At 54.6% G+C, this 14,199-nt stretch overlaps 1 protein-coding gene across 5 annotated transcripts in view; it reads right to left on the bottom strand.

Moving 5' to 3' along the window:
- Window positions 1–14,199, bottom strand: part of NBR1 (NBR1 autophagy cargo receptor) — a 1,466,631-nt gene that overhangs the window by 54,783 nt on the left and 1,397,649 nt on the right. For all 5 annotated transcript variants that reach the window (XM_069634202.1, XM_069634206.1, XM_069634204.1 and 2 more), the window contains one exon: window positions 8,812–8,914. In XM_069634202.1, the coding sequence (XP_069490303.1) occupies window positions 8,812–8,914 (103 nt within the window). The remainder of the gene's footprint in view (window positions 1–8,811; window positions 8,915–14,199) is intronic.

The raw sequence follows: 14,199 nt of genomic DNA, 5'->3' as shown, positions 1-14,199 counted from the left end.
TTTGGTGGGAACAATCAACTCGCAAGCTACCTGCACACTGTCCCCATCTGGTCGAATTTTCATCAGAGTGCTGTTGAAAACCGGATAGCCAGAGGGAAGGAAACCAGCTCGTGGACTTTAAGGCACTCACACCTTAAACTCACGTCTTGCTAAGCTTTTGGCCTCACCCCAGGGCAGTGCAGGAACCTCCCGACGTCGTCCTTGTCCCCACGACTGAAGCTCAGGAACAGCGATATCTGCAGGAACTGCCAGGAACATCTGCCTCAGCTAAAGCATTTCTTCATTAACAAGGTACCGTGCAAACGCGGTCCGGAAATCTTTTCGGCCATCGCGAAAGTTCGTGGAACTTTCCTCAACTTCGAAGGCTTGATCTTCCCTAAACATTTGTTAAACTTTTCGCCTAGCCAAATTCTTCTAAACTCTGTGGCAAAGACTTAACCGTTTACTAACAGAACTGTGCTATCCTATACAAATACTCTGAACCATTGACTTTGACCCAGGCCTATGAATTGAATTGCTGGTTGTAGTTAACTGAAACCCTTTTCCCTGCCTATGAATGTATTTGGGCTGTCTATTCTTATAACATTGTCTTTTTACCCCTTTATTAAGTATGGAACAAGTTACTTCCCTGTAACTGTTGTTCTCCAGCATGGGTCTGGCATGGATTCACATGCTCATGAATATTCCCCGTCGTCAGGCTGGGAATCCTCGGTAAAGAAAAAACCAGTATCAGTTTCGTTTCTGATCTGTCTTTCGTAGTAGTAACCAATCACTGGTCTCTGCGTCATACTGACCACAGCCAATGACTGCCCTCTACCTAAGCCCCGCCTCTGGCAGCCATCTTCAGATTTGGAAGCACGTGAAGTGGCAGTATGACCAAGTGAAGAGCCGCAGAGGGGTAGGCGGGAGGGTTCGCATGTGAATCCATGCCAGACCCATGCTGGAGAACAACAGTTACAGGTAAGTAACTTGTTCCTTCTCCAGCATGGGGTCTGGCATGGATTCACATGCTCATGAATAAAGAATACATAGCAGTACACACATGCACAACCACGGGAGGTGGCAACGGCTCAACATTAAGCATCACATCAAACTTAACATTAAGCATCTTACCTCCTCACCAGGCTCACCTCAGGCGAACAGGTTGCGCAGCACTGCTTGGCCGACCCTGGACTCCTCCCTGGAATCCCGGTCGACGCAGTAGAATTTCGTGAAGGTGTGCGTCGACCTCCACGTAGCAGCCCTGCATATGTCCAGCAGGGGCACACCAGATAGGAACGCCGTGGTAGCTGCGATCGCTCTGGTGGAATGGGCTCTCGGACGGCCAGGCAGCGGTCGGTTTGCCAACCGGTGACAGTACATGATACAGCTGGAGAGCCATCTGGAGATGGAAGCCTTCGAGAGAGCCTTCCCCTGATTGACAGGTCCAAAGTTCACAAAGAGTTGTGACGTCTTCCGAAAACCCTTCGTGCGGTCCACGTAGAACTTCAGCGCTCTAGCTACATCCAGCGAGTGCAAAGTCCTCTCAGCCGGCGACGAAGGCGACGGGAAGAACACAGGTAACACCAAGGGTTCGTTGAGATGGAAGTCCGACGGTACCTTGGGCATGAAGGAGGGGTGCGTCCTGAGCACTACCCTTGTGTCGTGGAAAGTCAAGTACGGGGCCTTGCAGGAAAGGGCCTGGATCTCTCCCACTCGTCGTGCGGAGGTGATGGCCACAAGAAAAGCTGTTTTCCACGATAGAAACTTCAACGGGGCCGAGTGCAGAGGCTCGAACGGAGGTCCCATGAGTTTGGTCAGCACCACGTTGAGCTCCCACACGCCGGGGCCGGAGCCTTCACCGGCGGGAACGATCTGAACAGTCCCTTCATGAACTCTTTCACCAGACGATGAGACCACAAGGACGTCCGCCCCGTGGTTCTGGTGTATCGGGAGATCGCAGCAAGATGAATCTTGATGGACGCGTGTGCCAGACCAGCTTTGGCCAGCGTCAGCAGGTACGGCAGTACTTGGGGAGCCGTAATCCGTAGAGGGTTAATCTTCTGTGCGTGGCACCAGACAGAGAACCTCTTCCATTTGTGTCCGTAGCATTTAAGAGTCGAGGACGCCCTGGCCTTTGCAAGAACCTCTCTGCAGTCGGCCGGTATGTCGTATCCTCCAAACTCTAGCGCTGCAGGAGCCAGGCCTGCAAGTTCAGCGACTTCGGGTCGTGGTGGAGGATGGCGCCTCCTTCCCTGGAGAGTAGATCTGCGTCCGCCGGCAGCTAGATTGGCGGGGACGCTGACAAGTCCAGAAGGTCCGGGAACCATATCTGCCTCGGCCACGCAGGTGCGACGAGGATCATCCTGCACCGTGACCTCTTGAGCTGGTTGACGAGCCGGATTAGCAGAGGCAAGGGAGGGAACGCGTAGAGGAACAGGCCCTCCCAGGGGAACGAGAAAGCATCGCCCATGCTCCTCGCCTGGGGAAACCTGCTGGCGAACCTCCGGCACTTGGTGTTCGTCGCCGTCGCGAACAGGTCGATCTGGGGTGTGCCCCACCGTCGGAAGAGGCGATCCACCAGATCCTGCCGTAGTTCCCACTCGTGGCACGAGCGCAGCTCCCTGCTGAGTGAGTCGGCGATGGTGTTTTTTATCCCTGCCAGATGAAACGGCACCAGAAAAATCCCTTGGGCGATGGCCCAATGCCACAGGTCCTGCGCCTCCTTGGACAGCGCTGGGGACCTGGTTCCGCCCTGTTTCCTGATGTAGAACATGGTGGTGGTGTTGTCGGTGAAGATCCTCACCACCTTGCCCTTGAGGGACGGAAGGAAGGACCTGAGGGCCCAAAACACTGCACGGAGCTCCAGGACGTTGATATGCAGGGACTTCTCCGTCGGGAGCCAGAGTCCCCTTGCGTGCAGATTTTCGGTGTGCGCTCCCCACCCTTCCAGGGAGGCATCCGTGGTCACAGTCTCCTGGTGGGCTGGGGTCTGGAAGTCCATGCCCGCCGTCAGATGCGCGCGGGTGCCCCACCACCGTATCGCTCGTCGGAAGCTCTCGTCGAGCTTGATCCTTTCCTCGAAGCTGCCCGTCGTCTGGATCCAGCGCGCATCCAGGAATTCTTGCAACGGGCGCATCCGGAGCCTGCACATGGGAATGAGGTAGATGCAGGAAGACATCATCCCGAGGAGGGACTTGATGGACCTCACTTTGGCCGCGTCGGCCACCAACATCCGTTGCACCTTGCCCAAGATGGTCCTGGTCCTCTCCTCCGACGGGGAGGCCAGAAGGGACACTGTGTCGAGCCTCGCTCCCAGAAACAGTGCGTCTTGCGCGGGCACCAGGTGGGATTTGGCGTAGTTCACGGAGAATCCCAGGTCCGTGAGGAGTTGGACGGTCCTTGCCGTGTGGACCACGGCGAGCTCCCTCGTCTTGGCTCGGATGAGCCAGTCGTCCAGGTAGGGGTAGACGTGGATCCCCTCGCGGCGCAGCTGCGCCGCCACCGGTGCGAGGCACTTGGTGAATACCCTGGGTGCCGACCGTAGTCCGAAGGGGAGGGCTTTGAACTGGTAATGACGCCCTTGGACCACGAACCTGAGGAATTTTCGGTGCCCCTTTAGAATGGGAATGTGGAAGTAGGCATCCTCCAAATCCAACGACGATAGGAAGTCCCCTTCCTCCAGCTGACCCAGGACGTGCTGGAGGGTGACCATCCGGAACTTCTGCGCCTTGATGAACTTGTTCAGACGTCGCAGGTCTAGGATGGGGCGCCATCCTCCCGTCTTCTTCTTCACGAGGAAGTATCTCGAGTAGACTCCGGAGCCCCGAAGCCTCTTTGGGACGAGTTCGATGGCGCCCTTCCTGAGCATCGCCTTTACCTCCAGGAGAAGTTGAGGGACGTGAAGTTCTTTCCTGGCCACGGGGGGGGGACGCGCGGGCACCTTCTCTGAAACTCGAGCGCGTGGCCCCGGGCCAGGGCGTCCAGCACCCAACGGTCGGTGGAGATGGACTCCCACACGCTGACGAAGCTCGCCAGCCGGCCTCCCACCGGGGTGCTTCGGTGGGGGCCCGACCCCACGGCCGGTTCAATCCTGCTTGGACGCGGCCTTGCCGCCTTGACCTCCTTGGCGACGACGGCGGGGTCCGCTAGACTTGCCTCGTCCTCTGTAGGCCTCTTGCGACGACGAGCGGGCCGCTTGACGGTAGGAAGCGAAACCGCCGCCGGAACCTTTGGAGGCGCCCTTTCCTCCGCTGCTCCGAAAGGGCGTCCGTCGTTGCTGCAGAACTCCAAGGGCCCGGGCCGTCTCAGTATCCGCCTTAATGGCCTGAAGGGAATCGTCCACTGTCTTCCCAAACAGGTTGTTCCCGTCGAAGGGCATGTCCAGGACTCTGGTCTGGACGTCCTGCCGGAAGTCCGTAGCTTTGAGCCATCCACGACGTCGAAGGCAAACGCCGTTGCCCAACTGGCGGAACCCAGTGTCGGCGATGTCCGTCGCCACGGTGATGGCGTGGTCCGAGGCCACCTCACCTTCCTGCAGGATCTCCAGGGCCTCCGCCCTCTTGTCGTCCGGCAGAAAATCCAGCAGGGGCGCTATCTTGTACCAGAGCTCCCTGTCGTAGCGAGCCACGATAGCCAAGGCGTTGGCCGCTTTAATCGTCGTCGCTGCCGACGAGATGACTCTACGTCCCATCGCATCCAATTTCTTTCCCTCGCCGTCCGGCGGGGAAGTCGATGTGGAGGCCGCACCCCCCCCCGCTTTCTTCCTGGCCGCCGCGGAGACGACGGAATCCGGGGTAGGCTGCGCCCGGAGGCACAGGGGGGCCGTGTCCGGGACCCGGTACTTTTTCTCGTACCGGTCTCTTCTAGCTGGCGTCGTGGAAGGGTTCTTGAGGAGGGAAAGGCCCTCATCCCAAATGTCGTCCAACAGAGGCACTGCGAGGACCGTCTTCCTCTTGGCCTCGCGCCGCTGATAAAGGAAGCCTTCCTTTTTCTTCTCCTCAGGGCAGAGTTGGAAAAGCTCGGAAGCCCTGGAGATCATGGAGTGGAAAGATCCGATCTCGTCGGGCGGAGAAGCCCTGGCGGGAGGCGACGACGGAATATCCTCGTCGTATGCCTCGTCGTCCGTACCCGTCGCTGCCGTGTCAGTCCCCGTATCATCCCCTCGGGTGGACGGGGAGGAGGGCTGGACGGGGCGCGACGGTCGAAAAGGAGGTGGTGGATGGATCCTTCTTTTCTTGGTAGGGGGAACACCAGAAGGCCCCGGTTCTGGATCCCCCGACGGGAGAGGTTCCTCCGTCGGTAACGGTAGCCTCGTCCTTATCTCGGAGCATAAAGACTTTATGGCCAACAAAATGGCCGCCGAGTTGTCTTGCGGCACTGGTAGAGGGGAATCCGACGGGCGAGCAGGGGCCCCGTCGGTATCCTCGACGATGTCGTCGTCGTCGTCACCTGCGTCGGGGTCCATTCCGACGGGCTGGCCTTCTTCCATGCCTAGGCCGTGGCTTAAGACCTCGATCAGCTCCTCTTCTGAGGTTGAGGCCGAATCTACGACGACGCCCTGCCCCCCCTTCTTCTTCCCCACGGGGGGTTTCACGGGGGTCCTATCGATGGGCACAAAAGAAGACTCCCTCCGAGGAGGCAGGGAGATTCTGGGCCCCGAGGTCGCCACCACTGGTGTAGCCTCCACAGGCTGAGCCAGGGCCGCCGCGACCGTTTCGATAGAGGGCTTGGTCGGATGGATCAAGGCCTTCACCACCTTAGGTGCGCTCACCGCCTTATCCTTGAGGGAGGGGGCACTGCCACGCTCCTCCTCTGCCTTAGAGCTCGACTGGGGCCTCTCCAGGAGCTTCGCCGGGTGCTCGGCCTTCCTCTTACCCGACCCAGAGCGTTGGCTCGTGGTTGATGGTGCCGGGGAGGGTGCGCCCTGCCTGACGCCCGTAGAGCCCGACCGTTCGGCGCTCCCGGTGCCAGCGGACTCGCGGTGCTTAGCCTTATGTTGGGCCCCCGTCGCCGGGGCGCCCTCAAAGGTCTTAGAAGGCCGCTCGGATTTCCTCTTCTTCTCGCCGGACGGGCTCTTACCCTCCAGCCAGTTGGCGAGACGTTGATGGCGGTCCTTCATGGTCCGTTCCGACATGTTGCCGCAAAACGCACAGTCCTTCTCCACGTGCGTCTTGTCCTCATGAAGGCAGTAAAGGCAGAAAGAGTGTTCCTCCTCCTTAAAGACGTTCTGCAGCTGGCATCCAGGGCAGACCCTGAACAGCTTTCCGGGCGTCGAGCTTCCCTTCTCCTGGGCCATCTCCGAGACCGGGCCTGAGAAGCTTCTGGAGTCCTCCGAAGTGTAGCTCGACGAAATCTTCACCCTTGAGGGGCGCAGACGAATCCGACACGGGTCCCCGTTAATCGGATGTAGGATCGGTGGAGCTTGAGGCTCTTTTGACCGAAAAATCGAGGTTTTTTTGTGAAAAAGCGCGAAAAAATAGCACTAACGCTCGAGAGCAATAGCACGAGGATCCCAACACATGAACGTGCGGTAAAAATCTGAAGATGGCTGCCAGAGGCGGGGCTTAGGTAGAGGGCAGTCATTGGCTGTGGTCAGTATGACGCAGAGACCAGTGATTGGTTACTACTACGAAAGACAGATCAGAAACGAAACTGATACTGGTTTTTTCTTTACCGAGGATTCCCAGCCTGACGACGGGGAATATTCATGAGCATGTGAATCCATGCCAGACCCCAGGAGAACTGAAGTGCCATTTTGCTCTCACTTCAGGGGAGCTAAACTTGTTCATTTACTTACCGGTTGTATTTTTGTGGTTTATTAGTATGTGATATTGAACTGCTTTTGCTAGTGTAATGTTTTCAAACTGACTGAGTAAATAAATGTATATTCTTTTACCAAGAAACCTTGAGTAAGTGTTTGTTTGAATCACTCTATTAGTTGGTCCTTTGTGTAACTTGTTCTACTGCTCACTTGAACTCTTGAGATAAGTCTGGCTGCTCAGCCATCGCTACTACTTTACTATGTAGTACAGGCTTGCACCAATGGTGAAATTGTGCTTACACTTGTAGGCTTAATTGCATGTAGTGTTCCCAAAGGGTACTGCATGTGATTCTGCCTAACAAGGATCCATTCACGTTCTTGTATACGACTACTGTTAGAAGCTAATGCTGAAAATAGCACTGGCAGTTCCAACTATAAAGATGGGTGACATCCCTTCCAGCACCTGAAGGCTCCAAGAAGCATGATGCCAGCCTCTGAGATACATAACATCTGTTGGCTATTGGGAAACTTTCTGGAGCACACCGTGTATGAAAGGATTCATGAAAGTTAAGGAAGCAATGGGATGAATGTATCCAGTAGAAATCTTTTTTTTTCTTTTTCTCAACAATCACATCATTTGGTACATCTTAACCCAACCTTCGACTGAGCAGTTCCCATATTTTTCCAAAGGAATTTCCACTGAAGTTCACCAATGGTCGTCCTTGTACATGGATTAAAGAGAATTGTGCTTCTGCAACTAAAAAACAATCTCATGCCCGTTAGAAACCTTTAAACAAATCCAAACACCTTTTTCTCTCTCTAGGTGGAACAAACCTTGGATATTACCCGTAAAAAGCATTATAATCAAGAATCTCACGAAAGGTACTCAAACAGACTACATAATGTCAAACTGGAAGTCTGCTTACTCACTATACGAGAGACATTCAGCAACAAAAATCAAATTAATTATACTGGTAACCCAGTCTCATTGCAGTACAGAAATGGATCTGATATATCTTTAGTGTGGGGAGGGCGGACGAGTATAGAGAATGGTTGAATGTGGAGAGCAGCTGAGTATGGAGAGCAGAGGGCTGTGGGGAAATGAGTGAAGAGAACGGAAGAGAGTAAGAGAGTGGAGAACGGAGGAGCCTGCAGAGCGGAAGAGAGTGCAGAGGGGAAGAACGAGCAGAGCGGCTGAGTGTGGAGAGGCGCTGAGTGTGGAGAGGCGCTGAGTGTGGATACATACCTCTTATCACACCCCACGCTTACTCTCTCCTTACACCACCATTCAACTAGAACACAGAGATACTATGACACCATTCGGTATAACTGTTCTCATATCAACATCTGCCGCGCACTCCCCATCTCTCTAAGTAAACATTGCTGGTCTCACACCCCCAGCCAAACGTTCTCCTCAGGCCTAACGCTGCCACTCTCGGTCTGGATAATTCCGACCAGATCGAACACATACTCCTGATCTATCAGCCACCACACCTACCGCTAGGAAGCAGCTGCCAAAGGAATTCGGCACCAGCTGCACACATACCTGGTGCGCACACGCACCTCTGCACTCTCTCTACTCCCTCTACTGACCAGGACTTCGGTTCCCAAGGGCGTTCAACCTACCGGCGCCTTCAGACCATACCAATGGTATATAAGGCACTATATAAGTGAAAAATAACATAACATTTAAGAGAAGCAGCTTTAGCCTGAATATTGCAGCATCCACATCATGTGGGCTGATTACCCTTCCAGGTCATGAAAGATCATGCACATATTTGAATTCTGGTATTGTTGCATATTTAAACAGATTAAATAATGTCCTGGAAATGTACTACCCATGACAAATCCTTCATCCATGAAGAGGAAGCATACTATACTACACACTGATGTCTCCACTTTGATTATGCCTATTTCAAGCTGTTGTCCCACACACCAAAGCTGTTGCTTGGCAAGAAGAATGGTGAAAGCCACCAGCAACACAAATGGAAATGTGATCATTTGTGTATTAAGATGGGCTTTGTGTATGTGTGAAAGTACAGAAAGTAAATACAATCAGAAATACATACCTGTGCTGGAACTGGCTGCCCAGAAAATAATGCTTTGTAGGCAGAGGCTGCAACAGACAATGCACCTTTCACAAGGCCCCCTGCAATGCTGCTTCCATGGTGCCTAGTAAAGAAGGTTAGTGTTAAACAGGGTACATAAACAAGATAATGTCAAAATATAATATAATTAAGCAACGGTACAGGCAGTGCAGACTACGTCAATTTTACAGGTAATGCAAGTTACTATATTGGCAGTCACCAAAGCTCATTTAGATCACATATCCATAATCAAATACCATGTATGAAGCAGCTGTTTTTAGATAAATTGTGGCATTTCTGTTTGATTTTTTAAAATTTTCAATTGGGCGTGGGGGGGGGCATGGCTTGGAGCCATGGCTGTCGGTTCGTCTCTGTGAGAGCTCCCGATGGGTGCCACGCATCTGACAAGAATGCGGCGGTAATACCAAACCATCAGAGGACTGAAGCACCATGAGCAATTGCCCACTTCCTGGGCACATTCTTCCCGATCCCAGTCTTCCTGCGAGCCCGGAGAGGGAAGATCCTGTGTCTGGCGAAATCTGCGGTGCAGGGCTAAGCAAGACACAGCAAGATGGTGCCCGTAATCCTGCCCTGAGCCCACTGGGGAACTCGGACAAGGCTGTGCATCCGAGGCAGGGAACACACACCACCACTTATGGGCACACTCCACTTCGCCTGTGCGTGCCATCCCCTCGGCCCACTGGAGCACAGCCGATACTTCTGGCGAACTGCTCAAGGTGCTCCTTCCGCTCGCCCAGGCCGCCGATATGCTGCAGCGCGGGCCCACAAGGCCACCTCTACACAGCGGGCTGAGCCACGGCCCGCCCGCGGGTGCCCCACTCCCCAGCGCCCATCAGCACCACTCAGAGGGGTCCGAAGGGGGCTCCACCAGCCGGGTGTCACATTCCCTCGGTGAGTCTGCCCCGGACCGCTGGCGCAGCTCAGCCCCCAGGCAAGATCAAGGCAGCCGCAGAGTTCCACTGGCTGTCGGTGGCCCTAGTCATTAGCATATGCCCATCCGATCTCTAACTGGAGCGGGCAGAGACGGATGACTGCAGGCACCCTGCCACCATCTCCATCGGGGTAGGCGTGCCTCCGCTCCTGGGATCAACATTGCTGCGCTGCTGGAGCCCTTGGATCTGGCGGGCATCTTCTCTCTACGCACCCACCAACAGCCAGAACGGCAGCGGGAGCTACCCCATGTCTTCCCACAGCAGTCCTCAGTGCATGCCCGGGGCTCCCTCCCTGGGAACTCTGTGAGAGGTAAGGCGTCACTCATCAACGGTCCCTCCCCACACCCCTGAACAAACCTGACACTGCGGAGGGCACCACCACAGGAGTCCTTGGCTTGGTGCAGACGGTCTGCAGCTGGGGGATTCCAGCAGCCCTGAACCGGGCCCTTGACCTTATGCACCCTCACGGTTCTATGCCTGCATCTAAACCTGTGCCCTAATTGACACACTTCCTAGGGCCAGAGGCGCAGAAACAGCATAGGCTTGGGCAATAGCATTCTGGGAGCGACCTCAACAATCCGCTCCTGCTGCCCAGGCCCCCATCTAGCACTCGCCTACATCTGTGGCCCCCGCCTGATAAGGGCCCTTGCAACACCCCCAAGGACCCTCTGGGCTGACTTACAACCGGCCCGCTCGCTGGGACTCGCACCACGAAGGGACCGCCAGCACACAGACGGGACCAGTCGACCGAAGTAGTCAGGTAGCCCTCCCAGCAGTAGCGCCTCCAACATAAGGGTGAGGAAGGATCATCTCTAAACCGCAAAGTCTACAGGGCACAGGAGTGAAGATCTGGCTACCGCTCTCTGAACGCCTAAAAGTGATATCACCCACCTCTGGGTCCAGCCACATATAGCTAGCCCCGGGCCTTAGCATAGCAGGGGGTCCCCGATTCGCTTGTCCAGTCCAACAGCGCCACGCCCAAGATGGCAAAGCACCTAAAACCCACCAAACAGGCAGATATTGCTTCACTTCTGTCGACCCCAGCCACGGAAAGACCCAAGAGGGGGCACCGCACCGAAGCCACTGAAGCTATAGCTACAGTTTCCCGCACTGAATATGACCCTGGAGCCGTGTTGCAGGCGGTCACGAAATCTGACCTCCAGGAACTACTGTCAGCCTTCACGAAGGAGTACCAGAGAGGGACAGAGGTCGTCATGAGGACGATCACAGTCCTGGATAAGCGGGTCAGGGAGATAGAGGAGAGAACAACTGAAGTGGAAACCACCCTCTGCGAATAGAACTACGAGATCGAGAGGGATTTGGACAAACTTACGGCGCTAGAAGCCAGGTGTGAGGCCCTCGAGCTCAAACAGGAGGATGCCGAAATTCGCTCCCGAGGCAACAACATTCGCCCGAGACAGACTCCGACCACTGTGCCAAACGCACACCTGGAGAGATATGTCAACAACCTCTTTCGCTTCGTCCTGACGTTAGCGGACAATTCCCCTCTGGTGCTCGACAGAGTACATAGGACAAGAATTAGATCAAACACAGCGACCACACCCAACGTCCTAGCTAGGCTGCATTACTACAAAGTGAAAGAAGAAATTATGCAAGTAGCTAGGAATTCACGCTGCACACTATTTAGGGAAGCATCCATCTCCCTATATCAGGACCTGGCAGCTACCACGCTAATGAAGAGAAAGGCCCTGAGGGCGGTTACGGATGGCTCAGAGAAAAGAAGATCCTATACCAGTGGGGCTACCCCACATCCCTGACCTTCCCCTGGGAAGGCACCTCCCGTCAAACATACAACTTAAAAGAGGCCGAGCGACTGCTGAAACCGGAGGCAGGATGGAGACCCCGACGAGGACTCGCCCTCCGGACAAGCCGCTTCTCAGAGCTCCACAAACTCCTGGACCCGAGTGGAGAGGCGCCGCAGGATCAGGGGCCCCTCATCCAAGAGCAAGCGTCACGGCAAGGACTGACACCATGAACAGCTCATGGGGCCCTGCAGCTTGAGCCCGCAACTCAGGGCTCGAACCAGGATGGAGGGCGTAAGCACTGGGCCTCCCGCTCACCTGCATCCCACAGTTCACTGATCGGCTGAAAAGACACAGTTGCTACCGAATAGACGGATGCGTTGACCCAGCCGGATGCCCTGTTGGTAGAAGGCTTGCCCTGACACCTTGGTTCTATTTTAATGGGTGAGGAGTGGGGAGGAAAACAGAGGTGGAGGCAGACGAATTTAAGAGGGAACAACTCGAACAACTACACTGGACAGACAGCGGTAGGCCGGTGAGGGCAGCTAAAGGGATCCGCAAGTACAGCCTTCCCAGATGATAGATAACGTCAAGGAACTGCCCATGATCACATGGTACGTCCAGGGGATAAACTCGCCAAGAAAACACAAATCAGTTGAATGCAGACTAGCTCAACTCCCAACGGATATTGTGTGTCTGCAAGAAACACATCTGCGGTCCACCGATGAGAAACAGGTCAGCTTCCAACGCTATCCTAAGCTGTTCTTCGCCTCCTCTGGCCAGAAGAAAGGCTGCGTCTCCATTCTACTCAGTCGCAAGGCAACCTTGGTGAAAGTTATGGTCAAATGCGATCCAGTGGGAAGATACCTACTATCCAAAAGGACTGTTAGTCAAACTCCCTATCACTATTGCAGCAATATACTGCCCAAACGACGCCCAGGACTGCTTTCTATGCACTGTCCTCCCGACCATTACCACCTTCACTGAGGGGTGCCTGCTGATCAGAGGCGACTTCAACCTCACCCCAGCCTCGATAAAACCTTGCCGGCTACCAGATCAGACTTTGCCCGTGCCCTGGGGTTGGTGGAGTTCCTAAGGGAAACCGGAACGATTGATGCATGGAGACTAGCTAACGACAGTGCCCGTGACTACACATTCTTTTCGCATGTCCACGGCAGGTTCTCGAGAATAGATCTTCCGCTGATGTCCAGTGCGCTGTTCCCGTGCATCGAGGACATACACATCGGCCTGGGGGTACTCTCTGATCATGCATCAGTAATAGCCCGACTACGAACGGAAGGCCTACTGGCTCCCCCGCAGAGGTCATGGAAACTTCAGGACTACATTCTGTCAGACGTGGCATCCAGCCAAGAATTGGCCGTCTTCCTGGCAAACTACTTTGAGGGCAACGCAGCAAGGCCTCCCCCGAGGCCATAGTATGGGATGCAATGAAACCAGTGATCCAGGGCGTAGCCATCGACTGCACTGCGGCACACAAACGCTGACACCAACTCCAACTCGCCAAATTAGAGGCAGAGGTGGCGGAACGGGAGGCGACCTTCAAAGAACATCAGCTCGGGCCTTGGCATACACGAAACAGTACTATTATCTCAAAAGCAACAAGGCCAACCGACTACTAGTGCACAAACACAAAAAGCTGCGATCCAGGAATAACATCCTGGTCCTCCAAGACCAAAGCTGCAGGCCCTGCTGTGCAGAAGAGGGCAAGCTGGCCATCATGAGTGAACATCACAGGACCGTAATGTCTGGGGACCCCACGGATAAGGAGACGCACATCTGATACTTACGAACGATCCAAAGCCTCCCCCAAACCCGCAGCTGGATTCCCTGGAACTTCCCATCTCCACCGAGGAGGTGTCCGAAGTCATCCGCTCCCTGAAAAACACGGCCCCAGGGCCACGATGGCCTGTCAGCCCCATTCTACAAAAAATACATCCACATCTTGGCCTCCCATCTGGCATCCCTATATAACTCCTTCTTGTCGTCAGGTAGCACCACTCCCTCAATGGAGGAATCCCTTACAGTATTTATATTGAAAATTGGAAAGAACCCAGAACTCTGCTCGTCATATGGACCCATCACACTGATGAACGTCGATGCGAAAATGTACTCCCGGACCTGATCTGATCCACCCAGACCAGACAGGATTCATCCCATGGTGCAACACACTAGATAACACCAGACGCACCTTAAACATTATTGAATCAGCTAACAGATTGGGGGAAGGAAGGCTGTCCTGTCACTCAACGTTCACAAAGCCTTTGATATGCTTGACTGGGGATTCATGGAAGAAACACTGAAGCACTTCGGCTTTGGGCCAAAATTCCTGAAGTGGACGCTGGCGAACTACCAACAATACACCACAGCACTTAGAATAAACGGCAGCAAATCCCCCAGGATCGCAATAACCAGAGGCACTCGACAGGGCTGCCCCCTGTCCCCACTCATTTAAGCGCTGTCGATGGAGCCGTTCGCTTCTAGGATTCACCAGAACCTGCTGATCCGCGGGGTCGAAGTTAAAGGTGAAACCTACAAAGCTCCCCTATATGTGGATGACGGGCTGCTGACCCCAACCCATCCAGAAGACTCCCTTAGAGCTCTGTGGCAGGAACGGGACAGCTTCAGAACAGGAT

The sequence above is a fragment of the Ambystoma mexicanum genome, chromosome 13 (genome assembly GCF_040938575.1).
Source record: "Ambystoma mexicanum isolate Mex_15411 chromosome 13, UKY_AmexF1_1, whole genome shotgun sequence".
Taxonomy (NCBI): Eukaryota; Metazoa; Chordata; class Amphibia; order Caudata; family Ambystomatidae; genus Ambystoma; species Ambystoma mexicanum.
This window is presented reverse-complemented; position numbering and strand designations above follow the sequence as displayed.